The sequence below is a fragment of the Terrapene carolina genome, unplaced genomic scaffold, assembly GCF_002925995.2.
Source record: "Terrapene carolina triunguis isolate 2854851 unplaced genomic scaffold, T_m_triunguis-2.0 Scaffold406, whole genome shotgun sequence".
NCBI classification, from domain to species: domain Eukaryota; kingdom Metazoa; phylum Chordata; order Testudines; family Emydidae; genus Terrapene; species Terrapene triunguis.
The window spans coordinates 1,571,973-1,599,845 of record NW_020664757.1 but is presented as its reverse complement, the minus strand read 5'-3'; the positions used below and the strand labels follow the sequence as shown (position 1 = coordinate 1,599,845).

Here is a 27,873-nt window from a genome sequence, read left to right as displayed (position 1 = left end):
ATATATATATATATATATATATATATATAAAATGTATGTATGTATGTTACCTGTATGGCACTGAGTATGTCACATGGGCTGCAGCTGCGTGCTGATTGGGCCGCAGGTTGAGAACCTCTTCCCTAGAGTATACTGAACTGAGTATCCAGGCTCTTTCATGCCACTTTTCCTTCTTCTCTTCCACAAGAAACAAGACAGGTGCCTTTCTTTTCCCCCTTGTGAATTTGAACAAGTTGGACATATTTTGGAGAACATACTGGTCTTCCAGCTGTCTTATTGTTGGAGCCCTCGTGCTGAAACGGGAATGCTTGAGGTTTCAGTAACAGAGGGTGTTAAGTATGTGGTCTGTTGCTGGGACCTTGCCTGGAATCACAGCCTTTCTGGGAGCAGAGGTGTAGAGTGCCTTAAAGCTTGAGGATTCTTTCCTGCAGTGTGTGCATAGAACACTGTGAACTAATTGGAATTTAATGCTGACTAGAAGTAAATTCCTTCCCTGAACTTTGGTCTCTCCTTGCATGCATTATACATGCTTGGTTCTGCTGAGCTTAGTGTTTTATTGAGGCTATTAAATGCTAGAAACTTCCAGTGGAGTCATTCTAGCTGTAATTGGTTTCTGAGCAACTCACCACAAAGTACAGGCGCAACCATAATATATGAGGTCTGTTCTTTTTATTGTATTAAAATATTTTCAGGACTGATGATTACTTTGTTTACATTTTTGGGGGGTGAGTTTAGTGCTCAGGAAACTAGTAGGAATCGATGCCAATGCCTTGATTCGTGCTGTGCAAAGCTGTCGCACGCAGATGGTCAATCTGTCCTGCACTGCAGCACACTGTATAATGCTTGCAGTGTACAACATGACCATACCCAGAGCACATGCTACTAGAGGGGCAAATACCTTTCACCTTCAGAGCTTGGCAAGCTGTGCAGAGCGGTAGCAAACTGTTCAGCATCCATCAGCTTTGTTATGTCAGTTGCTCAGTGAGCGCATTCCTTTGGAACGGACCTGCTTTCAGGATGGCTCATGTTTTCATTTCAGTTTGTAGCGTAATGGGAACTAGCAGGCACCTGGGAAATGTCTAAAACAATACACTGGTGGAAAAGAAAGCTGTAGGCTGTAGCCTTGAAGTTACCCATATGCCTGGGTAAAGCATAGTTGACAGTTACACTTTATACTTTGACACCAGCAGACTTTTTTTTTCCTCTCCAGAGGTGCTGAGCAGCTTCATCTCCTGTTGACTTCCCTGGGAGCTCTGGACGCTCAGCCCCTCTGAAAATCAGCCCGGCAGCGTATGGATTTTGTTCTAGAAGGCTGCCAACTATTCAGAGGTAAACAGTCAGGTAGTGTAGGCCTAAAACCACAGCCTTTGGGATGGTGGGTATGTAGAAGAAGTTTGGAAAAACAAATATTAATGGATTTTCTTGAAATTAGTGTCTTGTTGGGTCTAATCAATCCCTTACAGTATTTGTAGGCTTGGCAGGATTCAATTTTTAATTTTTATTCCCCCTAATTTCGACAATTAAGATACATTTTTTTATTTTTTTAATATTTACAGTTGCTGGAAATTAAGTGGGGTGTAGGATTGGGGGTTGGGGTTAAGGTTAGGGCAGTGTTGATAGTGGGGCTCCCTGCATGGTCGAGGGGCCCAAGACACCCAGGGTGCAAGGTGCGGGGGAGGCTGTGGTCTGGGCATGGCAAAGCAGAGACCCCCAGCCAGGGATGCAAGGAGGAGGATGGGAGCCATCCCTGGGTGCTTCTGAACAGTTCCTGCTCAGGGATGGCTCCCACACTCCTGGCTGCTGAGTGAGTGAGCAGGGCCTTCATGGGCTCTCTGTAGTTGGCTGGTGACATCAGACAGCAGGCACAAGGGATAGGTAAAGGGCGGAAGGGCAGCCTGTGCTCTTGGCATGGCAGAGCAGAATCCTAGGGCCATGAGGAGGAGGAGGAGGAGGACATAGCCATTCAGCACCAAGGTGGCCTCCCCTGTGGTGAGTGCTTTTTGTCCTCGTTGTCCTGGCTGGGGGTCTCTGCTCTGCTGGGCCAGGACTGTAGCCGTGTCACTGGCCCTGCAGAAGCTCACAGAGCCCATTGCTGTCCAGCTATCACAGGAATGAGGGAGTGGGCCCATGACAGCCAGGACTCTCTGCACTGCAACAAGGCCAGTGACACCTGATCCCTTCAGGAGCAAGGAGGGGAGGCTGCACTCCCACCAACTGTTACTGATCAATATCTTTTTGTCGATTTCAGTCTGTCAGCTGAGCTAGATGTTTACCCACATCTATCTATTTAGATCAAATTCTGCCAAGCCTAAATATTCGCAATATTTGCTTGGTCACCTTCCCCTTAACCCTTCTTGTGAACTGTCTCTTTGTTGTGTGAGCTGAGAAATATCCTAAAGAGCCCATGAACAATGAATGCTAAATGAGTTTAGTGAAAAGGAAATGTAGTGTTTTTAAAATAAAGCTCAAACTAGTCCCTAGTGTAATTCTGTTGCAGTCAATGGAGTTACACACCAGCGATGAATTAGGCCTGTGCTCTTAATTTTTTAATTTTGCAACTTTACAGTAAATAACAGGAAGGGGAATAGAGAGAGACATGAAACTGTGAAAACTCAGATTTAAAAAAATGTGCTCTGTGTAAGCCTTAAGGACCAGTGAAATGCACCAGGTCTTGAGGAGGGGACTGCCTGATGAGTTCTTCATGGGAATAAAAGTCTTCAAGTTATTTAAAATATTTTTACTAGCTTGTTGCCTGGCTTGTTCGCCTTTTCTTGATGAATGGAGTGGGTTTGCAGTACAGTCAGTTACTGTCTTTGCAGACTTTGTTGCTGTATAGCAACAATCAAAGCAGCAGGATCCCACCCACCCCAAGGGCACTTTCTTCCCTCCCCCACTGTGTTTAGACCAGTTTTGTATATTGTCTTATTCCCTGTTACATTTCCAAATAGTTCATTATATCAGCAGACCTGCTGTGGGGTTGTTGCACTGAATTTCAGTATAGTGCTCACAGGACAATAACTCAGATTCAGACCACCACAGTGATGCTGATAGCCTTTAAGTCTTTAGGGGCAGGCGTATAAAAACAGCCAAGGCTTAAGCTTGCCTAAGCCTATTTTTTTTTTCTTCTCCTGTTTCGAGCAGTTGTTGGCTGACACTTGTTACTCGTTTTCTGCTAGAAAATCCCACGGAATTTTCCAATTTAAGAAGTGCTACTTTTAACAAACTCCTTTTTAATCCCTTGCTCTATACAGTATAAACCCTTGCAGCCTCTTCGCAGGGTGAATTGTTGCGTTGTAGTTTTTAAATTTGGATTAGAAACTCTTTAGGGTGAGGGATGAAGAGCACTAGGCCAGACTCTGATCTCAGTTGTAATATTGTAAAGCAAAAAGTACTTCTAAGGCCTGGTCTACACTAACCCCCCAATTCGAACTAAGGTATGCAACTTCAGCTACGTGAATAACGTAGCTGAAGTTGATGTACCTTAGTTCGATCTTACCGCGGTCCAGACGCGGCAGGCAGGCTCCCCTGTCGACTCCGCGTACTCCTCGCGCCGAGCAGGATTACCGGAGTCGACGGCGAGCACTTCTGGGTTCGATTTATCGCGTCCAGACAAGACGCGATAAATCGAACCCAGAAGTTCGATTGCCTGCCGCCGAACCAGCGCGGTAAGTATAGACAAGCCCTAAGTGTGCTAGAATTGCTCCTGATTAACACTGGTAACGGAGATAGAATCTGGTCCCTAGTCTTTCATTTGAGTGGGACACTGTAGAGACCAGTTAGAGCCAAACTAGTTCAGAATTGCGGTAACAATAAAACAGAGCTCTGAACGGGAGTGTTACCGACAGATCTGGTGCTGAATGAGCTATATCTTGGAGCTTGATGTCAGCACTCATTCACAACCTAGAAAATTGCCTTTTGGTGAGTATCAAGTATCAGAGGGTAGCCGTGTTAGTTTGTATCTACAAAAACAACAAGGAGTCTGGTTTTTACCCACGAAAGCTTATGCCCAAATAAATCTGTTAGTCTTTAAGGTGCCACCAGACTCCTTTGTTGTTCTTTTGGTGAGGACTCTTTGCTCTCTTTAAATCTTCCTGTCTGATTCTTTTTGCTTGCTACTGTTAGTTCTGTAATATAGTGCTTGCTATTGTATGTGTGTCACCTAGAGATGAAGGAATTTTTCTAGGAATGGTTTTATAATCAGAAAATGCTGATTCATCAAGAAAGTTTTTCAGGTCCACATTGGGAGGGAGGCCATAGCCAATAGCTCCTTCCTGTCTTGGACCTCAGAATCCTTCCCAATGAATAAGCATTTTCTGATTAAAAACCTTTCCTAGAAAAATTCCTCCATCTGTAGTTGGGAGACCCAGGTTTGAGTGCATGTTCTATCTGATTCAGAGGTGTCTTTTGTTTGTGGTTTCTCTTGTGGAAAAACTTTGAAAAGTCTCCATCTTGTTCCAGTATGGAATGAAAACAAATTCTGAAACCATCATTTTTAATGAAATAGAATTCTTGTTTTCGCCCATCGCTAGCGCCTGCACTCTACTGGATGGAGTCTGACATCTTTGAGTGTCTTCATGTTGTTCCCTCTAATTTTTCCCATACATGTGCGGAATGAATTTTATGTGCACCAATATGGAGGTAATGTGTGACACATCACTTCCATATTGGTGCACATAATAAAATTCCTGTGGCGGGGGTGGGTCTAAGGGGTTTGGAGTATGGGAGGGGGCTCCGGGCTGGGGGTACGGGCTCTTGGCTGGGGCCGGGGATGAGGAGTTTGGGGTGCAGGAGGGTGCTCCAGCTGGGAGAGAGGGCTACAGCTGGGAGAGAGGACTCCCACCAGCTCTCCCCGCAGCAGCACCTGGGCTGGGGGGGGAGGTGCCTCTCCCCGCTACGGCAGCTCCGGGGTTGGGGCCCACCTCTTCCCTGGCTGTGGCAGGTCCGGGGCTGGGTTGGGGGAGAGGGAGCAGAAGGGGTGTCCCTCCCCCGGCTGTGGCAGGTCCCGGCCAGGTGGCTTCTCTGAGCGCCTGTGCGGCCGCGCAGCTTAGAGAGAACTTAGGCTCTAACCTTTATTGTCAAGTAATGCCCAGTCAGGTATATGTTTGGTTGTGGGACCAAAACAGCCTTGGTTATTCCCTGCTATCAACTGCTGAGGCTATATGGCTACACAGTTATTCAGCATGAGCAAGGTTATTGGTCCTGTAACTAATTATCTGAGAGGTTTATTACTGTTGATAGCTTCAAAATCCTTACCTTTTTAAAAACATGTTGAGATCCTCTAAAAGATGCTATTAAGTGAAGAGTTTTATTATTTAACTTGCATGCTTCATATATTGTCAAATCTCAATACAAGAGGTTGAAAGTTCAGTTTGAAAGTGAACTGCCTTATCAGAATAAAATGTAAACAGAAATGAAATCAGTCCAAGAAAAATAGTCACTGCTGGTTAATGTTTAATAATAAGCCACTGTAACATCACTGGAGCTGCTTGTGGCAATGCCTAACCTTGCACTGGGTGTTTAGGTTGTGGAGAAGTTAATGTCTGAGATAAAGGTGGAGCTATGTTCTGAGTGGAGAGTACATATATCAGTTAAAATCTTACGAGGAGTTAGAATTAATTGGGAGGAAGGAGAGAGACCCATTATGCCAAGAGTGTCAGCTGGTTTGGGCCCATATTTGTTAAACTGGCACCACAGAACTCTTGTTTTTGGTACACAAGTACCCTCTCATCTCCAAGCGCAACCATATTAGTTGTCCTTGTGTGTCTGTACATGTTGCCTGGCTGTTTTGTATCAGTGCATTATGGGATACCATCCCAGGGTGCTCAGCAGGGGCTACAGTCCTTGGAGGACATACATATGGAACATATGCTAGCAGTATGTGGGGCAATGCATTCTGGGATATCCTGATTTGCAGAGCTGAGATGTAGGGCTGGCTGGCTTGGTTACCTTAATACCATTGGGGTCCTGACTTAACCAGCAAATTAAACGTTACGGCCTGAAAGAATGAAGGAAGGAAGCCAGCCTATAACCACGCACTACCTTTGCTAGGGGTATCACCATAGCTCTTGGATTCCCACTCAGCTTTTATGGGGGGAGCACTGATTTAAGTGCTGCACAAGCTGAGGAGACAGTTACAGTGCAGGTGGCATTCATCGATTCCAAGGTCCAGAAGGGACTGCTCTGATCATCTCAGCCTGACCTCCTACATCAGTGGTTTTCAAACTTTTTCTGGTGACCCAGATGAAGAAAATTGTTGATGTCCGTGACCCAACGGAGCTGGGGATGAGGGGTTTGGGTGTGGGAGGGGCTCAGGGCTGGGGCAGAGGGTTGGAGTGTGGGGCTGAGGGCTGTGGGGTGGTGCCAGGAATGAGGGGTTCAGGGTGTGGGAGGGGGCTCATGACTGGGGCAGGAGGTTGGGATGCAAGAGGGGGTCAGGGCTCTGGGCTGGGGGTGCAGGCTCTGGGGTGGGGTCAGGGATGAGGGGTTTGGGGTTCAGGAGGTGGCTCTGAGTATGGGGGGAGGGGCTCAGGACTGGGGCAGGCGGTTGGGGCACGGGCTTACCTCGGGCGGCTCCCGGTCAGCGGCACAGCAGGGGTGATAAGGCAGGCTTCCTGCCTGTCCTAGCACCGTGGACAGGAGGCGCCCAAGTGGCTCCACCCCCCCAGTTCCTGGCCAATGGGAGTGCAGAGCCGGTGCTCGGGCGGGGGCAGTGCATGGAGCCCCGTAACCCCCTTGTCTAGGAGCCGGACCTGCTGATGGCCACTTCCGGGGCGCAGCGCAGTGTCAGAACAGGTAGGGACTAGCCTGCCTTAGCCAGGCAGCACCGCCGAAAGAACTTTTAACGGCCCAGTTGGCGGTTCGACCTAGTGCCTTACATTCATTCCGTGACCCAGTACTGGGTTGCAACCTGCAGTTTGAACATCACTGTCCTATATAACATAGGCCAGACCTTGTTGTTAAACCATGTTGATGGCTTGGGCACAATTGGCATTTAGACCCAACGATGTTGCTAGCTGCTTATGAGTGTGATTGGTGGTTTTATTGTGTAGATTTGGCTTAAGCCTCTGCCTCTACCATTGAAACTTTGCTAGCAACCTCTGTGTCCGAACATGTTTGCAATTTCCTTGACGAGTGTGAATGGGAGGATTTTTCTTTCCTGAGAACTGTGCTATCAAAAGCAGTATTGTAACCTACCTTCCCAAATAGACTTCCTCCAGGGTGACTTTTTAAAGCTTCTCTACAACTGGAGTGTGGAACCCTACTGCTTCACTCTTTTGCAGCATGCTTGTGAGCTGAGTATTTTAGAACTTTTTCGTCAATAATAATATAGCCCTGACATGCCAGAGTGAATGAAGAGATCTAGGAGAAGGGTGGGTTAGTGTTGAATTGTTAGTTTATACTATCATAAAAGCCAGACTGTTCTAATCAAGTTACTTTGTACATTTATAAATGCTAAAGTCTTGTCTTCCCTATCTGTAGGAAAAGCGGATATTTCTGCAGTCCATGCAGTCAAGGCTGATTTCAAAAGAGCTACCTCTCTGTATCCTCTGAATGTATCAAATGGCTTAAGCATACACAGATGGCATATTTGTGCTCATTCACCACTGACTTGTTTGTTTTTCCTCTTGTTTTAAAGGACTAGCTGTTGGTCTTGGCTTTGGGGCCTTGGCAGAAGTTGCAAAGAAGAGCCTTAGACATGAAGAACGCAATGGTGAGCTCTCTGGTGTGCTTGTTTTGAACAGAAAACCTAGTTGCTTTCTCTTAGGCATTCTCTACTGTGTAGAAGAATAAAATCCTGAGAGGTCTCCAAAGGTTGTGATTGTGATGCAGTATGTTAGGAGTGGAGTGGTTTTTTCCCCCCAGTTTCTTTTGGTTGAGTTAATTTCTTTTTAACCTCATAAATACAGGTTGTACTGCTTTACCAACTTATCTTGTACGTACACAGCTCTATGGGTGTAAAGGCGCTTCAACTGATATAGCTTATTCCATAAGGAAAGGGGAGTAAGCTCTACTGGTCTAACTATTCAGGTTTAAAAAACAAACAAAAAAAACCCCCACACCCCTGACTGAAATACTTATACCAGTACAAAAACAGAGAGTAGACCAGGCCTTAATGTCTGAAACCTTGTGGTGTTAGTGGTTGAAGTAATAAAGACTTGCTTGACCTTCAGCAATATTCTACCTATTTGATACTCAGGTGATGACTGCTGTAAAAAACCCATGGGAAAATAACTTATTCAGACACTAAATTGGCATTTCACTTTTTTCAATATCTTTCTCTTGACTATTCTGTAGACATGCACAAAGAAAAGGCTATGTGCCATACAAGCAGGTTTATACCAGACTTTGCATTTCCTCCTGTCTTCCTTGTCTCATCCCCCAATTTAAGAAAAGGGATGCTGTTTCTGGGTACGTCTCCTTTGCCCACTGGCGTTGGTCTGAATTAACTTGTTTACTGCTTTTCTACACCTATATTCTAGTTGAGAGTGTTCCAGCCCCACATAATGGTAGGGAACAGTTAGTGCAATCCATTGTACTGAGGCGTGGAAGATAGATATGAACATGATCTTTTTTCCTACTCTGGAAGAAAGCAGCTTACTCAGGGTTTGTGGCTGGGTAGATGTTCTTGTTCTGTTTCCTGTCCACAAAAGCTTGGATCAGATGCAGCACCACTTTCCATGAAATTCCTGCCTGCCACCCAATATCCCTGCTGTTATATTTCACTTGACACAACGGGGGTCTTGGTACCACGCAAATTAACAGAGAGTTGATGGTGTAGCCAGTGTTGGAGCTGAGCATCTTTCTGACTCTTGCCCTTTGGTTTTGACCACCATCCTTGAAATCCTGGCTTTTGTAACTGGAGGCTCAGTATTCCTAAAAGGAAATGGGAGTCTGCTTAGATATAGGATGCTGACTAGGTTGTGGCAGGCACCTCTGTCTCTGGGCCGCCCCCCATAGATCTCTGTGTTCATCAGGACTTCCTGCGTAGGGTAGCACGCAACATAAACCTGCAGGCCAAGGAGGTGGTGGAATCAGAAGACCTGGTGGTGGACATTTTGGCCCCAGAAGATCCGTCGAGTGTGGCCCTGCCCCTCATCAAGACCATCCAGACCAATGCCAAAACCACCTGGCAGACCCCGGCCTCCATTCCCCCTATGGCCGAGGGGGTCGAACATAAATACTTTGTTCCCTCGCAGGGGTACGACTATTTGTTCATGCACCTGCCGCCATGCTCGCTGGTGGTTGCCGCTGTGAATGAGAAGGAGAGACACGGGCAGCCGGCCCCAGCCCCCAAGTCGAAGGACGCCAAGCAGCTGAACTTGTTTGTCCGCAAGGTGCACTTAACGAGTGGACTTCAGCTCCGGATTGCCAATCAGCAGGCACTCCTGAGCCACTACAACTTAACTCCTGGAACTCCATGCTGAAGTTCAAGGAGCTTGTGCTTCCTGTGTCCGGGGAGGAGTTTGAGGCCCTTGTTGATGAGGGCAAGATGGTGGCACGGACCTCTTTACAGGCCTCACTGGACGCTGCAGACTCAACTCCGTGTACCTTGTCCTCGGGGATTGCCATGAGGCGCACCTCCTAGCTGCAAGCCTCTGGCCTGCCCCCGGAGGTTCAGCAGACGCTGCAGGACCTGCCCTTTGACGGGGAGGGCCTGTTCGTGGAGCAAACTGACTCTAGGCTGTATAGCCTTAAGGACTTGAGGGCGACCATGAAGTCCCTGGGTATGCACAGCCCAGCGGAAGCACTTCAAGCCCCAACAACCACAGCAGCGCTCCTACCCTCCTCGGCCGGAGCAGGACTTTTACAGGCGGCGGGGGCGGAATGGCAGGAGGAAGCCCTCCAACCCCCCGTCTGGGCAAGGCCAGGGCCCGACCAAGCCATAGTCTGGATCCAAACAGGCCTTTTGAAGGGACGCCCGAGGACAGCGTACCGGACTTATCCCCGGATCCTTCCCCGCCCTTTTTGAATCGTTTATCCCACTTTCACCGTGCATGGTTCCAAATAACCTCGGACTGCTGGGTCCTTTGCACAGTGGAAGTGGGATACTCTCTCCAATTCTGTTGTTTCCCGCCCTCCCACTCCCCTTCCCCGTCCCTCTTCAGGGACCCGTCTCACGAGCAATTCAGGAGGTTCAGGCGCTCCACGCCATGGGGGTGGTAGAGGAAGTCCCATCGGAACTAAGGGGCAAGCGGTTTTACTCTCGATATTTCCTAAGGCCAAAGGGGGTCTCTGGCCCATTCTAGACCTGCACAGGCTTAACAAGTTCATGGTAAAGTTGAAGTTCTGCATGGTCTCCCTGGGCACCATTATACCTTCCCTGGATCCTGGAGACGCCCTCGACATAGAATCATAGAATATCAGGGTTGGAAGGGACCTCAGGAGGTCATCTAGTCCCATCCCCTGCTCAAAGCAGGACCAATTCCCAACTAAATCATCCCATGAAGGACGCGTACTTCCACATAGTGATTCGTCTGGCGCACAGGCGCTTCCTGCGCTTTGTGGTCAACCGTGAACATTACCAGTTTACGGCCCTTCCATTCAGCCTTTCCACAGCCCCCCAAGTGTTCACCAAGTGTATGTCGGTTGTTGCTGCCTTCCTTCATCGACGGTGGGTGCAGGTGTATCCCTACCTCGACTGGTTGCTTCGGGGCCGCACCAGAGAGCAGGTGCAATTCCATCTCCGCCTGGTCAGGTATACGTTCCAGCGGCTGGGTCTCCTCAATGTAGGGAAGTTGACCCTGGAACCAACCCAGAGGATAGAGTTCATCGGGGCGGTCCTGGACTCAGTTCAGGCGCAGGCCCTCCTACCGAACTCCTGTTTCCAACCTATCGTGGGCATCATTCGAGGCCTTCAGCGATTCCCGACCTCAACAGCTTGAGTCTCCGTGGCCACTTGACTTCATGTATGTACATGACCCGGCACACCAGGCTCCGGCTCCAGCCACTACAAGTATGGCACGCCTCGGTCTACTGCTCGGGGTGCAACAGCCTAAATTTGGTGGTCGCTGTCCCGGAGTGGGTCCTCGCCTCCCTCCGCTGGTGGCTCGACCCCCGAGTGGTGTGCTAGGGAGGCCCCTTCCACAGCCCCCAGCCTTCCTTGTCCCTGGTCACGGATGCGTCAGCTATGGGGGGGGGCACACATCTGGGGCACCTCCAGACTCTGGGCCTGCGGTCTCAGTCCGAGCTATCCCTCCATATCAACGTCAGGTCTGCTGATGGCGGTGCACCTTGCTTGCCAAGCCTTCCAGGTGCAACTGTGCAGTCGTTGTGTGGCAGTTCTCACAGACAACGCCACAGCCATGTTCTACATCAACAAGCAAGGGGGAGAGGGGCCCGTTCCTCCCCTCTCTGCCAGGAAGCCATTCAGATGTGGGAATTCTGCATAGCCCGCTCCATTCATCTGGTTGCATCCTTTCTTTCTGGGCTCCAGAACGCACTGGCGGACCACCTCAGCAGGTCCTTCCACTCGCACGAGTGGCCTCTCTGGAGGCTGCTATTGCTGGCAGATAATTTGATCTGGGGCGGGGACAGGAAGAGTGATGCAATAAGAAACTGAGAGCAAATGAGTAGATGGGGACTAAGCTGTAAAGGTTCTTGAAGATAGCAAACAAGAAGCTTGTATTTGTGTGGTGCAGAGGGAGCCAGTGCAGAGATTGAAAGAAGCAATAACCTGGTCGGAACAGGCCAGGATGAGGTTAGCAGTAATATTTTTGAACTGAGTGGGGCAAAGTGAGTGTGAGGAAGTCAGAGATAAGGTTTCAGTAAAAATTGGAAATGAGGACCAGGGTCCATGCTAGTGTTGTGGGCAGTGAAGAGACCAGATATTTAAAGGTGTACCAGAGGAAGACGACGAGATTTAGAAATGGCCTAGATGTGCACATCTGGAGAGAGGATGGTATCAAAGATTATTAGACTTAGAACTCAGTGCCTCCGCACAGCCCTTCTGAAGGCTTGTTTATATGGATCCTCCATATGTCCTAAACGAGCATCCTGTAGTATGACACTGTCTCATGGAGTTGAATCTCTTCATCCCCAACCTCAGCACTGTCTGCCTCTTAAAGTGATAGAATTGGAAAGTAAACATCTGATCACATGGGGCAGGGAGGTGAGGGTGAAGAGGGGAAGGCCTCCACAACCAGGTTTGATTTGTTTGTTCTTGTGCAGCACTGGCAGTTTCAATAAGGTAGACTTCTTATCAAGGGCAGTTGGCTACTGGCTGTCACATGGAAACCACCCACATGCTAGCTGGATTCTGCATGGCTCTAGAAGGCATTATTTTGTACAGGGGATCTACAAACTAATACAGCAGCCTGATGGCCTCTAAGCAGTTAAACAAATTCATATTCCTTATCTGATTTTGTGGCATGTTTAAGGAGTTTAAAGCAGGTCAGAGAACCATGGTAACAAAACTTTCTTTGGACTTCTCTCCCAGTTCTTCCATTTTAATATTAAAAATATAAGAGAAATGCCATGTTCTTGTTTTGCCATAAATAGCTCTTCTGTTTGCCTTACCTTGGTGTCTGGCTAACCATCTGTCACTGAGGTGAAGGTTACAGAGTAAGTTAAATAAGGGAAATGCTTCTAACCATTGCAGGCTTTGTGCAGTGGGTCACCCCTGGGGTCATATCGTAAGCTCGCTCCCACAATATCTGATCCTTACCTGACCCAAAGGTGGATCAGATACAGAGACTGTCAGAAAGGAGAGGTGGTGGGGGGAGATGAGGACAGAGTTTGCAGGCCCTTTTATTTTGGGTCCATTGTTTAACTTCCCTTGCTCAGTCTAATTGAGGTGCTTTGAAACTCCCCATGAGGATGGCCAGGATTGTCACTGTGTGGGGATAAATACCAATTGTACCATGTGCCTTGTTAGGGGACCTCTGATATTCTTCTATTATAGTCTCTCCCTTTCTAAGCTTAATGAGACAACATGGAACTCCACTCTATTGCCTCCAAAGTTTTCCTGACCTCCCTCTCAAGCAGCCCATGAAGTTAGTCACAAGTAGAATCCAGGTTCAGAGGATTGACTCCCTTGTCATTGTATTTTACTCTCGTGTTGGAGGGGGGAGGGCAAAAAAGTCCTTCTTTGTTAGGCTGCTGCTTCTGCTTTTCCTTCCAGAGCCTGGCTGTTACTCAGGTTGAGAGGCAGTTTGCTTTCTCTGTGCAGTGAGGGGTTGTGAAATTGATAACTTGGAGGTGCAGCGAGAGAGACTTCTGATTGCAGTGCACACAGAGCAATAGCAATTACTTGCATCTTGCACAACTGCAGCCACGATAAACATGGCATCATTTCAGACCCTGCATCTTTTCCAGCTAGTGCCTGATTCCAATGTTATTGATGCTGATCATATGCTACATAGATGGCTTCTTTTGAAGAGTGTTCAGATAACCACAGTGATGGGGGGTGAGAGGGCTTGTAAGCATTGACACGAGGAGTTTCTGCAGTAACATTTGCCCAAAGCCACATCTAAGAAACTGAGACCAGATAGTTGCCCACGGAGCTGTGGCCATTTCTTGTGATGCATTCAATTGTCTCTACTTTGGCTTTTAAACAGACGTGATCACTTCTTAAATCTTTCAGATATTGCCATTTCTGGTTAGGAAGGGGAGGGGTGTGTGTGTGTGTGTTTTTTTTGTTTGTTTGTTTGTTTGCAAACCACACCCTCCTGAACCAAAGGGAGGAACTGTACTCTGAGGGGTGGAATCCAGTGCAGTGTTTGTGCTGGCACCTGGAGGAATTCCACTGAAGCCAGGGCATGGCTAACTGCAGCTTAGTCTCCACAGAGACATCACTGATGTAGATTGCCTAGGAACTGCACATTAATCAGCACGTACGCTAGCCTTACCCCCTGTCTGGCAAGTGCTGCTGATCTTTGGCTCTGTTATCTGGCTGCAAGCCATGAGGTAGAGCAGGTGTCATGAACTACTTTCTTTGGGCCTTGTACCAGCATATCACAGGGCCGAATCAAGTACAAAGTGTACTAAATGCTTCACATAGCCTAGATGCTGGGGCATTCAGCGCCTAATGGTCTGGTTTGGTGGTGGGTGGGAATGATGGGGGTGGAGCAGTGACTTTCATCCCCGTTTCAGGTGGCTCAGTCTAGGCTTTGTCCATCATGACAAGATTCTCTTGTATCTGAGACTCTTGGCAACTCCTTGTTTCTGGAAAATCAGCACAAGCTTCTGAAGCTTGTATGAATTGGTGCGGAGGGAAATGTATCTCTTATAGCAGGAGAGGCTGCATAGAGACACATCAATATGGCACACAATGCTGTGCTGTTACAAAGGCCTGGATTTATCCTCCACTCCAGTACTACTGAATGCATCTGCTGTGCTATCAGTGTGTTGGGTACAATGGGCAACCTCTCACTACTATATTGTTCTTACTGTGATTGACTGTAGTGACATCAGTATGATGCTGTAAATGCTTCTTTCCCAGTGTAAATCTTTCTGTCCTGCTAGGAGGCACTTGCTGCTCTGCCTGGCATACCCAATATGTTCTGACCTCCTACTTAACCCTCTCTCTGCTGGTTTCCTCTTAAGCTTCTTAACTGGTAGAATAAGCACAGGAAATGAAGCCAAAGTGCTCCTAGTTCAGAGGCTTTGCTTTGAAGTGCATATTTAAATCTGTGAGGGCTCTGTGTTTTTTCATTTTAATATCCCCCGATATTGCTATGCTGGTTGGACCTAGGAGGATGTTGATGAGTGTTGAGATTGAATCCCTGTCCAGTCAGCTGATGCTACAGTGTGATGATGGGCCAGTCTCTTGGAGACAGAGTGGACAGGCTATAGCAAATTTCCCCATGGTATGGTGGTCACTTTCCATCTGTAAATCTCTCATTGCATCCTCTCCTATAGAAAAGTTTTTTAAAAAAACAAACAAAAAACCCTGACAAATCCAAAACCTCATGCAAAGTCCTGAGAGTCCTTGCTCTGTGGAAGCAACATCTGTCTGCAAGGGTTAGTTTTTGGTTGCTCTGACCTACATTGCACACTGGCACTATCTGGAATATATGTGAACAAACTTGGCTTGGCTTGCAGAATCCTTGAAGGCTTTTGCTTGCAGCACTCCACACCTTGTCTGTCAAGTTGCTCATATGTGCTGTGAGATGGAGACTATCTTCAGCTTTAACTGAGGAGGGATTGCACTGCTGTTTTGTTTATATTTTTCTCCTTGCCCCGGGTACCTGCTAGCTGGGCACTTGCCAAAGTGAAAACATAAACATTGCAGAATTATGAAACTTGCTGGAGATAATGAGCTTTGAACCTGTTCCTTAAAATGAGAAGGGGAAGGGATTTTTTTAAAAGAGAAATTGATACATTTCTGCAGCGTGAAGAAACTGCACTTGAGGAGGTTTTTTTTTTTTTTTAACAAAACTCTTCTTGTATTACTTGTAAATTCTAAATGCACAGTCCATAGCCTGCTCTGTAGTTTGAGCCCAGTACTGATAGTTGTGAGGGTGTCTTAAGCAGGCCTTGATGGAAAATGCAGTGATAGAATAAGGTGGTGATACTTAGTGAGTAGGGCATTTGGACCAGGCATCCGAAGATCTGGGTTTTACTCTTGGCTCTTCCATAGATCTGCTGTGTGACTTTCAGGAAGTCCTTTCACCTTTCTGTTTCTCTTTCTCCTTTTGCCCTGTCTCTCTTGTCTTCCAGGCATTGACTGTCTCCCACTGTGTCGACAGTACGCAGTGAAATGGGATCTCAATCCTGGTTGTGCCTCTAGGCACAACTATAATGTAAATGTTTAATGATCAGAAAAGTGACTCTAAAATGTCTCCATACCTGTTTTCTTGGATTCCAGGTCAGAGGCCAGTACTGCTTGGGCTAAAGATCTTGCCACCCGACAGTCTGTTTCCTTTTTTTATATTCATATCTTGCTATGTTCCCACCACTAGTAACCCTGTCCATTTACTCCATGTGTTTGGGTCACACATGATCTCTGCCCCCATTCTGATAGGTTGAGAACCACTGAACTAAATCAATTTCCATTGTGGGCCTCCTCCAGTACTACTTGTATGGCCCAGAGGATGTCCCATGAGCTGCAACTCTGTGCTGATTGGGACGCAAGTGGCCTGCAGTCCGCAAGTTGAGAACACGGATTTAGGAGCTGTGCTGAGCTGTACTCTATATTTTTTCATACCCTTATTTGTTCTTGGTTTCTTAGCCCTTCTTCCCTGTTCCATCTCTCACATTCTCCTCAAACCCTTTCTTTCTGTGTGTGTATTGTAGGTTAGGATGTGTAGGGTCTGGGGACTCAGCAAAGGAGTCACTTTTTCCCTCGAACCGTGAACTTGCGCTGACAAAGGCACTATCTGCCTCCTGATGCCCATACTGATGCTCTCCACTGCTGAAACCCTAGTTATAGCAGTAGACAGTGAGGGGCTCCAGGCTTTAATGCTGCAATCCCTTTAACTTTAAGGGAACCACTTTATAAATAAAATCTTGCCTCTTCTAAAAAGGGAATAACATTGTTATTTCCAGTATGGAGCATGGACGAGTTTCACTGTCTTTATCAAGCTAGCAAATTAAAAATAGCCCCTTGGGTCACCGCTGACCTTCGCAGTAGTCTCGCTATCGCTGCACAGTGTGTGTATTATTTAGAATGTGTATTTAAAGCACAAGGCTGACATAGGTGTTGGAACAAAGTTTTCAGGAATAAAAAAAATGAAATCCCGCCTCCAGACAAATACCCTCCATTGCTGGCAAAGGAGACCTTGTCTTCAAGGTCAATTTTAACTTTATTAACGGCTTAATATTACAATGGTGCCTTCATTGTACTAGGTGTTGGGCAAACAAAGAGCCTGTTGTGGCGCTCTGCCTAAAAGGCTAGCATCAGCTTTTCTCAGGTAGTCAGTGGTGAGCTGAACTTTGTCTCTAGAAATGCCCTCCTCCTTAAAATGGAGGGAATGATAGCATAGCTAAGTTCTGGGCTGTGTCCCCATGTCCCAAAGCTGATGCAAAGCAGACAGTCCTCAAAAAAACCCAAAACACTCTGTGCAGTGACTTGTTCTGGGGGAACAGTCTGATTTAAAAATGGATAATAATTTAATTGTAAGGAAAAAATCAGCAGTGATTGGTTGGGGTGCGTCAAGACTGAGAGCAGTTATGCAGCTGAGACCAACTTAAATTTGGAGGAGGCTGGGCTAATTCTGGGGTTGGAATGGTGGTTTTAGAGTTCTTGGGCACGCCGTGTTGTCTTCCTGTCTCTGCCCCAGACTTTCCTCTGCATTTTCCCATCTATGAAACAAGGGTGAAGATGCTCACAATCTTTGACATGCTTTGAGATCTAGAGATGAAAAGCTGTGTATAAGAGTAAAGGGTTATTTCTGTCATTGAGAAGAGCTAGCCTACCTCTACCATTTTGCCTATGTATGAACTGAACTGGCTTGCGGGGTGTATTCCATGAAATTTATTCAGTCATCCCTTTAAGCCTGTTTTTTTTCCCTTTTGTTGTGCCAGTGATTCCCTTTCACCTACTGTTCACATAAACCATCTCCCTTTTTCAAGTCACCTTCTGGGCTATGTCCATTTTTAGCACAGTGCATAAGCAGGCAACACTTCATTGCTAATGACAAGGCTGACTTACGTTCAGGTTAGTGTTTGTGTGGTTTTTATTTGTTGGGGAGAAACGTGCCAGGAGGAAATGATGGAGTGCTATTGTTGGGGATTTTTCTTTCTCTGATAAGGTTGTTTTTAAGCTACTAGGGTTTATTAGCTTCTTGGAACTACCTTAATCATTAACTGTTTTCTTAGCCTGCTATATGCAGAAGGGTGTGTGTGTGTGTGTGTGTGTGTGTGTGTGTGAGAGAGAGAGAGAGAGAGAGATAGGAAAGGGTGAGATTCAGACAGACACAGGGATGATTCAGTTTTCATGGCTCAATTGTATTTTGAGCCACTTGTGTGCTGGATTATTTACCTTCCTACCCTCATGGCTGATGATTTAGAAAAGCTTTCTGGCAGGGACAGTCAAAAGCCAGTGATCTTTGGGAGGTGAAGGGAACGGGGAGATATTTCAAATTTGTTCAAAAGCAGATTTAAAAAAACTTCAAAACTAATCTAAATCCTGTTGGATTGGGCAGGTCCAGGAGACCCTGCTGTCTTTCAGGAGAGACTCCTTGAAACCAGGATTCTGAGCAATGTTCGCTTCTAACTCTTCCTGTGCATGCGACAAATGACTGCATAAGCCCCAATTTAAACCTGAGCCTGGTTTCTGCCCCTCCCCCACTCTATTCTCTTTCCTGTTCAATCTGCTCCTCTAGTCACTCCTTTCATTCCGTGTCCTCCACACATGCACCCTCCCACACTCTTACTCTGTTGGGGCGAGGGGCTGAAGAAGTCCCTGCCTCCTCAGCTGGCAACACCAGAAACAGCCAATGGAAGTGGGAGCTGCAGAGTCCAGAAGAGGGCAGTGCACCTTCCATGAGCATGTTGCCTGCCAACATTATGCACCGCGTAAGGGGAATTCTGATCCTGACCACTTGTGCCTTTGTCTTCAGCAGCCACTCTTTGTGGGCCTTAGGCATGTTGACCAGGGCTATGTGAAGGAAAGTAGCTGACTCTGATTGTGCAAGTGCCTGTGCATTTGGATAGCAGGTGCAGGTTTGAGACCCAGTTCTAGCTTCTTCTAAACTGGACACTCCAGTGAAAAAGTTCGTACCAAACCACATTAACTCAGCAGAGTTCATTATGGAACAGCCAAACGTGTCTGGATCTCACCTCTCCTCCAGCAAGCCTGGGTTCCCTCCATCTAGTTACCTTTTCTCAGCACTGGGGGAAAAGCCTCTCACCTGCTGTCATTACATAGTACCCTGAGTACGTTGTACTCCGTTTTGGCTTCAGCAGCTGGTAAGTCTGTTTTCTCCCTCTTCTCTCCCACCATTGTGCTCATGTAATCCCTTCCTGTCCAAAATTGGTGTGGTGGTGTGTTCACATTCCATGTGCAGTCAGTGTTGTCTAAACAAACAACTCATCCTCAGGGAGGAGAGGCAGTGACATGCACAGAGCTTTTGTAGCTCTGTGCACAGCCCTATGTTACAAACTTGACTTGCAGTACTTCACTATAACAAACCTGCCTGTGGCTTGGCTGTAGGAGATTTGAGTGGTAGGTTACCCTTTGATCCTTGTGGGCACAGTCCATCACACTGACAGGTGGCTGTGCTCTCATGGAAGTAGACAAGTTTGGCCGGAGCCATTGCAGACCCTGTGTTCCCGGTCTCGATGTCCTAGACAGAGCTGCTCCTTCTTAGCATCTTTTGGCCTCTGGAAGGAAACTTGGGGAATGTGACTTGAGCCTTTAAGCCACTATCTCCCCCTCCTTCTCCCCTCCCCCCTTTAAAGGAGGAGTGTTCTCATGGTTTGTAGCAACTAGTTGTAATGAACTGAAGGCTTGTCACGGGTGCCTGTAGGAACTAGCAGGTGAGCCTGTCCAGTAGCAGGTTTTGCCTGCACTGTGGGGGAGGTGAATCATGTTGACATTGGGCCTAATCCTACATGCTTTAATACTGGTGTAATTGTGAGAGTAAGACCAGCAGGATTTGGCTTATCTGTAGAGGAATGGGTCTTAAATTCAGACAGAACAGTGAGGTCTTAACCAGCTTGAGCTGTTGCTCTGTTTAAAAAGCATAGCAGAAGTGACAGAAATTCAAGCTCGAGTCCCCAGTTAGGGGATGGCTAAGCTGCCCCCACAAGTAAATGGGTAAAGGAACTGGCACCATAGTGGCTGGAAGACATTCCTCCTCCTAAATCATTCTGGTGTCCAGCAGCCCAGGAATGGAGGAATACATGTCCAATAGAATAAAATGCATGTTGTAGAGTGAATCAAATGAATTCAAGAATTTTGGAGTCTTAAAATAAAAAGCAGCTTGGGGTGAAAAGTAGGTGGAACTGAAACATCCTGCAGAGTCACAAATACCTGGAATGATAGCAGGCAGCTGACTAAGGAACCCTTTGCAGTGAACATCACTGAGTGAGTGACCCCAATAACAGCACCTTAACCGAACCCCACAGAGCTGAAATTGAGATGCAGCTTTTCTTAGTTGAAAGGAAGTTAAAGCTGCAAGTATGTACATATTGTCATCCCTTGCAAATTACTTGATCATATAGGGTGGGGACAGACTTTGTTCTGCTGTTGTATCTGATGTATAATTGGATCAGCTTGCACGGGCATTTTGTTCTAACTTGGTCTAGATCCCAAATGAAGAGAAAAGGTTGACAGTCTCTGCTGTTCACTAATCCTAGCGGATGCCAACTGTGTCTCTGCTCTGTTCAGGATGGCAATATCAGGGGGAGGTGTGCTGGTGAGGGTGCAGATGGATTGGCACAGCTTTGTGGTGTGGCCTTTGCCTGTGTCATAAAGCACCACTGGACTTTTAACAAGGCCCATATTTGCCTTTGCGCACTTGTACCCTGTGATGTTTTGGGATCACCCAGACCAGTAACGGGTTCTGTCACCGCCTGCCTTGTAACTTTGGGTGCCTTAATGCTGTGCTGCTGTGGCTCAGCCCTGACTCCAGTAGCCAGCCTACAAGTACAAGGTCTCACCCTGGCTTCCGCCAGCTCAGATACTCCTTGCAGGCTGCTCCCAACAGTCCTTCCAGTCCCAAGTCTCCCCAAATCCATCTACCCCAAGTTCTTAACTACCAGACACTTGGACTTTTCCCCCTCTGGTTTGTCACCCCTGAAGGTGTGAAAACTGCTCCTGGTTATCAGTTCACTTTGCCGTGCTCACTCCATGCAGTTTGCACACTGGAGACCAGCTGGGGGTAAAAATAAAGTTTTATTTAATAGAAAAATCACAGGTTCGAAGATTAAATAAGGGAGAGCATATGCAAGTTACACAGAAAAGAAACCTAAAGATGCAACCTCAGGCTTTATACTTTCAAATTAAACATTCTCTTTTCTAATATAAATTACCTATTGTCTTTGAACAGTTTCCCTGCATGCCCTTTGTTATAGAAACAACAAGGAGTGTGGTGGCACCTTAAAGACTAACAGATGACTCCAGACTCCTTGTTGTTTTTGTAGATACAGACTAACACGGCTACCCCCTGATACTTTGTTATAGAGGGAATAACAGTTCTCTGCTTAGAAGCTGCTCCTCAGTTTCTGGATACAAAATCTCACAAGCCTGTTCTTTTAAAATATTTTTTTTGTCTTGACATGGTGACTCCTGGTTATTCAGAGTGAGGGGAATTCCAGTTTGTCTTTGTCTTTCCATTAACATTAACGGTTAACCATTATCTTTTTTTGGGCTGGACAATGGAGGGGTACTTGAAGTTGGTTTCGTGTAAACAACTGGCTGGGCTTAGGTTACCCCTCCCTGCCTGATACCTTCACCACCTTGTTGTGAGATAGTTGCACCACAGTTAGTTACAGTTTCCTTTATATATTTACATGCATACATTCATAATCATAACTGTATAATCTCATAATGACCAGCAAGCTCAAAGCATTACAGGCTTTCATAAAAGACTGTACTTGACATATTTTTATATACAATACCATTGTATACAACCAGTTGATACAATTGCTTACTTTTGGGGGTTCAGACCCCCTGTTCTCCCCTTGGGGTGTCTGGACCCTGTCTGTCACACGTGCCTCAAAGCTGCCTCTGAGGTGTTCTGGGAATGGCCTTATGCTGGATGGCGGATAAATAGGTATGTTGATTTCTTGAGAGAAGGGGGTGTAGGGTAAAATAGGACGATGTGGTGGGGTGAGGTCACTGTTGGCACAGTCCATCACACTGGGATCCATAAAGCATTTTAATCTCTCTTCCCGTCCTCAGGAAATAAAGCAGTTATGGATTCCAGCCCCTTTCTGTCGGAGGCCAATGCAGAAAGAATTGTGAGAACTCTGTGCAAAGTGCGGGGAGCTGCACTGAAGCTAGGACAGATGTTGAGCATTCAAGGTAAGTAATGGGTCTCTGGTGCTTCTCGGCTTTTATTTAGTGACACTCACCTGGGGCAATCCACTTTACTGTACACAGAGGGCAGGAAGGATGTGAAGTCATCGCTAATAAGAGACACTGGACATCAAGATCAATTAACAAGCCAGCAGCACAGCAAACTGTCCTCAGTCAGTCAAATGGCTTCCAGTGAATGGTGACAGGTTAACTGAGCAGTTTCCTCATAGGAGAATGAAGATTACAAAATTGCACAATTGACTGATTAGTTCAGTTCCCTGTGGTTTCCTGAAATGGCAGGGAATGTGGGTGTCGGACCCTTCTCTGTACACACATCCATTCTCCTCCCACAATGTTTATACTGTAAACGTGAATTGAGACCCATATAGACTGCCAGACTCCAGTAATTACCTGAAGCCTAGTTAGCCCTTCTGCAATTGACCTGAAATAAGATGGCCCTATACCATGAGGTTGAGTGAAAGCAAAAATCAAATCCTGAAACTTAACACAAGTGTTAAAGACTGAGTTTGGTCAAATTGAACAAGTAAACCTCCCAGCCAGACGGAGAAGGCAGGTGAGAGCAGAGTCCTGCAATCAACACAAGCCTTTAAAGTACGCCTCCAAACTCTTGCACTGTGAAAAGGTACAGATTGTGCTATCTAGTGCAGTGATGGTGTGTGTAGTTCTCCCTGGCTTGTTCACATGGTTCACTGGCCTGTGAACTCTCCTGGTGGCAAGAGACTGCTGCCGATGGTAACCCCAAACATAGTTGGGTGTAGCAGGGAAATCTGAATTCCCATCTTGGCAAGAGTGATTGAAAAGTGAATGTTCCACCACCTGGCTAATGCTGTGTCTGGGAAACGGTCTTCGTTTTGCTGCAGGGGTGGGTGTGTGTGACCTCATTTAACTTCTCTCCATGTACCAAATGCCTGATGCCCTCCTCCAAACCCTTTATTTTGCTCTGTATCTTCCTGCATATTCACGTGTACATCTGCTATATTGAAGCTGCCTTTGTAGTTGTAGTTCTGGCTGACTGGATTGGTAATGAAGCCACAGAAACTTTCACCGTGAGATCAGTTTCTCGGAACATATTCTGTTCAAAATCTGTCTCAGAGCAGTACTGACAAGCAAAGGGGTTGTCTTGTTGGTTGTTCTCAGCTAGAAGAACTGTTTCCTTAGAGTTAAAATGTGGAAAAGTGGGAACTGGATTGGGGGGACAATAGAATCTTTCCTTTTCTGTTTACCAGTCGGTTTAGATGTAGACTGTGCTCAGATCACCTCTGAGGGATGTACTTGGGGAGAAGATTTGATAGTAGTGGGTTCTTTAATTTTGCAGACAAAGGCATAATGACATCTGTGGCTGGAGGTTAAAGGTAGACGAATTCAAACTAGCAATAAGGTCTACATTTTAAGTGCGGGTAATTAAACATTGGAAGAGCTTTCCTAGGGAATCGGACAGTTCTGTCACTTGATGTCTTATTTGGACAGATCCACAGTTGTAGCAGCTTTGGTTTAAATTGACAGCAGTGCCTAAAATGCTTAGCTTGCTATCTTAATATCAGTTTTAAAAATATCAGTAATAATGTTCCTTTTAAAGGTATTTTAACTGGTATTTACTCCCTCTATGCTGTAAAGGCAGCGCCTGAAGCTGAATGAGTGGTGCCTGTATGTTAATTCTCGTAGTGACAAAACAAAGCTCAGAAAAATTAAACAGATGATTCAGTTTAAACCTCTAGAATCTTTTTCCCCAAGGGGAAAGGCTCTGAGTTAACTGAAATGAATCAGTTAAAATCAGCTGGAAACAAAATTCAGGATGTCCTTTTGACTGAATAAACTGGAGAGATACTGATTGCTCCTAATATGGAGCCACTCGGCTGGTCAGTTTTATGCTGCAGCTTGAACTTTGCAGATGTTGACTTGCAAATTTGGTTCCCAAAAGCGAGCTAGATACTTTGCATGACTAGTAATATAGCAAGACCAAGGTCACTTCCCCAAAGAGCTCCCAATCTATAGAGCCAAAACAACAAAAAGATGATGTGGTTACTCAGTGAGGTCATGGGCAATTCCAGAGTGCTGAATTACATGTTGTGTTTGTATTAAATAGCTGACTTGCTTGTGAAAGAATTAGTGTTAGGAGAGATTTGAGCAGAAAGGGTAATGGCTTGGGGAAGGTTCTGGGGAACAAGGCTACCTGCAGTCAGAGAAGGGAGCCCTGTGCTGCAGTGTCCTTGCATCTTTCAGGCGGTGGCCTGAAGAGAAGCTCTGTGTAGCTCAAAAGCTTGTCTCTTACCAACAGAAGTTGGTCCAATAAAAGCTATTATCTCACTTACCTTGTCTCTCTACAGGTTCCTTCTCAGTTGGGCTGTTAAAAAAACAAACAAAAGGGCGAAGACATTGCTAACAAAGCCAGCTGAGAGGTGGCGGTTCCTCCGGGGCTTTTCCTTTGCCTGACCTTTACCTTCCAGAAAGGCCAGGGGAGATTTTAAAGGGCCTCTGAAGAGAGCACAGGCTGACGGGAGACAAGTGGTGCTAAACAGAATCTATTTTTATAGAGTGGCTCATTCTGAGCTCTTATCTGCAGCAGTTGATTCAGTTTTACAGGCTGCCATCTGTTTTCAGTTGCCTCACCCTCAGGAAACACACTACCTTGCTTCTGTGCTCTGTTGCCCAACAAAGCCAGATGTGTGGAGAGGTGCCGGGATGGAATTGGAGTAAGGAATGGTATCTTCCTCCTCAACCTCTGCTCTAGTGCATTTTTCAGGGAGAACTCTTTAGCCCTTCACCTTATGTAGCCAGTGATCCAAATGTCCAGAGTTGAGTGAGCCTTGATTCAGTGCATAGTCCTGAAGCCAGATTACTTGCCGGAGGGGATACGCTTAAAATACTTTGTATGTTAGAATGAGTTGCAATGGTCAAGTGCTTAGTCATTGGTCTGTGTGCACTCTGAAATCATGGGGACAAGGGAGGACAGGTGCTGACTTCTGGATCTGAAGAGCAGAAGCACTCTGGATTTTCTTTCTCTTTCCTGCCTTCTAATATGAGAGTTAAACATTTACTAGTTGACTTAATTATTGTCTTTAATACTTGTAGGCAGTGTAGTTGTAACCATATCTGTTGCAGGAGAGCTCAAAAGCTTGTCTCACCGACAGAAGCTGGTCCAATAAAAGATATTACCTCATCCACCTTGTCTTTCTAATATTTATAGACCTTCAGGCATTTTAATGGTAGGTTTTCTCCCCCTCACCTCTTGTATGGAGTGGTTGCTATATTGTTATTCTGGGGGAAGATAGGGCTGCAGTAACTTTGTTGCTGACAGCGGTAGCAAAATGTAGGTGCCACCATCCGGTGATGGATCTGATTCTTGGGTTGGCTGCTGAGACATCAGAGCTAGTGCAATTCCTGCCACCTTGTGGTCTGGCAAGGTCACATGTATGGGCTACTCTGCCTTTTTTCCTTGGTTTGTTTGTTTTTCCAGGAAAGCATTGGGTATCCCCAGGAGAATAACTTGCATTTGGTGTGTCTTGGTATACCACACTTGTTTAAATCTCCTGGCCCTGGTTTTAGAAGTTGGCTGAGTTAGCAGGAACTGTTAGATTGGGGTGCGTGTGCACATGTGTTAATGAGCACCTTGGGACCACATTCACCACAAGCACAAGTGCATGCATTGAAGTCAGTGAGATTGCAGCTGCTTCTGCCAGGGGTGAATTTGTCTTCCAGCCTGTATTGCTGGATTTTACAATTGCGTTGTTTAGCGCTGGACAATCTCATCAGTTCACCACTTAGCGACTTAGCCTTGTTCAGCAGCACATTTGTTGACGTTGTAACATGGTCCTTTTCCCTGCAGTATTGCTGACTTCACTGCTGGCACTGTATTGCTCTGCAGTCATATCTGAGCTGGCATCTTTGTTGGCTGGTTCTGATAGCACCATGCTGCTACCACAAGACAGTGGCTATTAAGCATCCTCAACTAGAACATATTTATAAATGTACAAAATTCTTTGCATTTTTTGGACATAAGTAATGATTATAAAACTAATGAACTAAAAGTACCTGTTTCATGTCCAGCTCTCTCCAGGCATCATACAGCTGCTGGGAACAGTGTCAGTTGTATGATGAACCACTGTCCTTTTACTGCACAGACATCTCAGGAGATGCAGGGATTATTTGGTTCAACATCTGATAAAGTGTGTGTCTTGTCTCTGAAGTACCTTTCTTCCCCCCAAGAGAGTGCACTCTTAAGTGACAGAGATGGAATCTCATTTTCTCAGCCAAAATTTGGTGCTTGGGGTGTGACTAGGTATTAATCTTTCGTATCACACAATCCTGTAGAGAAGTCCCAATCAGCCAGAATTAAGCTTGTACACATTATGGTATAGTGACTGTATCAGTATACAAATGCTGTGCTAATTTTGGACATGTGGGGGACAGACCTGTGCAGTACATTGTGTGTTTTGTGTTAAATGCCATTTCATTGTTTTGTATTTATCCCTAACTACCACAATTCTTAGTGAGGTGCAGCACCACAAATAATTCCTCCCCACATTCCTGTAGCAGCAGGATTGCCATAGAACATGCTGATGTTTCATCAGCATCTTCGTGAACAAAGCAGACTAACATTGGAAAACCAATAGTAGAATATAGTGTGTGTCAAGAGATTTTATTCTTACAAGTGTTTATGCTTCAGTTTGTGACTGTGAAGGGGGAGGGGGTGTGGAAAAGTACAGTACTGATCAGTTTCTTTGTTGCAGCCATGTTCATAGAATATCAGGGGGTTGGAAGGGACCTCAGGAGGTTATCTAGTCCAACCCCCTCCTCAAAGCAGGACCAATCCCCAGACAGATTTTTTGCCCCAGATCCTTAAATGGACCCCTCAAGGATTGAACTCACAACCCTGGGTTTAGCAGGCCAATGCTCAAACCACTGAGCTATCCCTCTCCAATGCTGCAGCACAGTCATGGGTCACTCTGTTCTGGTCTGGAGGGATGGGGACAAAATGCAAGCTGTGTTGCCCCAGCTCTTCTGTCCCCAACCACCCTTTGCTCCTGCCACTTCTCTTGCCCCAGGATTTGTGCAGGTGTCTTTTGTACTGATTACCCAACTTCCCAAATGTAATGCTCTGTGTGGGGGAGTATTGGTATTTTTTTCAGCGTTGGGAAGAATTTTGAATCATAATGCTGACAGTGTAATCTTGGACTTGGCTTCTGTACCTAGCAGTACACCTGAAGAGTTGTAATTGACAAGAGAGGGCTTTGGGGTACAGAGACCTAATGGGTCCATATGCACATTAGTCATTAAAAGCATGTTTATAAGTGAGAGTTTCTGTGAGTGTAGTTTGCTCTTTCTAACCAGCTTGTACTTTCCTCCTGGCAGATAACGCCTTCATCAATCCTCATCTCCAGAAGATTTTTGAGCGTGTACGTCAGAGTGCAGACTTCATGCCAATAAAGCAAATGATGGTGAGGAATATTCTGTCCTACTTAACAGGGGGAGAGGGTGTAGGAGTATGAATAAACACACCTTGTGACTCGCCCCAGGTGAAGGCAGGGGCTGGTATTTTTAGAGTACTCTTTCAGTAAATATTTTGACTTTTATAAGACATGGGTGCAGCTAGTGGAGCTGAAAGGTTTTACAAAACATGATTAAGCAAGCTTTTCTTTCCCAGTAACTTAAACCCATCCACAGGAAATTCAGTACTGTGCTGAGTATTCTTTGTATTAGTGCTGGGACCCACCACCCCCAAAGCTAGGCTGGCATAACGGGGGCTGTTTATGTACATTACATTTTCCATTTGTTATGCTTTTTTTCTTTACTTCTTTTTCCAGCCTCTCCTAAGCAGGAGTGGGTTAAATTGCCAAAAGCACCTAAGTCCCATTTTCAAAAGTGACTCAGACACTTAGGTGTGTCAGCCCCATGGAAAGTCAGTGGTTGAAAGTTGAGACGGTCAATATGGCAAAATGAAGATTTTA

The 27,873-nt window shown here is 46.2% G+C and overlaps 1 protein-coding gene across 1 annotated transcript in view; it reads left to right on the top strand.

Annotated features, from left to right (window-relative positions):
• The window catches only part of COQ8A (coenzyme Q8A), a 73,462-nt gene that overhangs the window by 30,146 nt on the left and 15,443 nt on the right, over positions 1-27,873 (top strand). Inside the window, exons 5-7 of the mRNA XM_024196761.3 lie at positions 7,637-7,711; positions 21,791-21,913; positions 27,278-27,363. Of these exons, the coding sequence (XP_024052529.1) occupies positions 7,637-7,711; positions 21,791-21,913; positions 27,278-27,363 (284 nt within the window). The remainder of the gene's footprint in view (positions 1-7,636; positions 7,712-21,790; positions 21,914-27,277; positions 27,364-27,873) is intronic.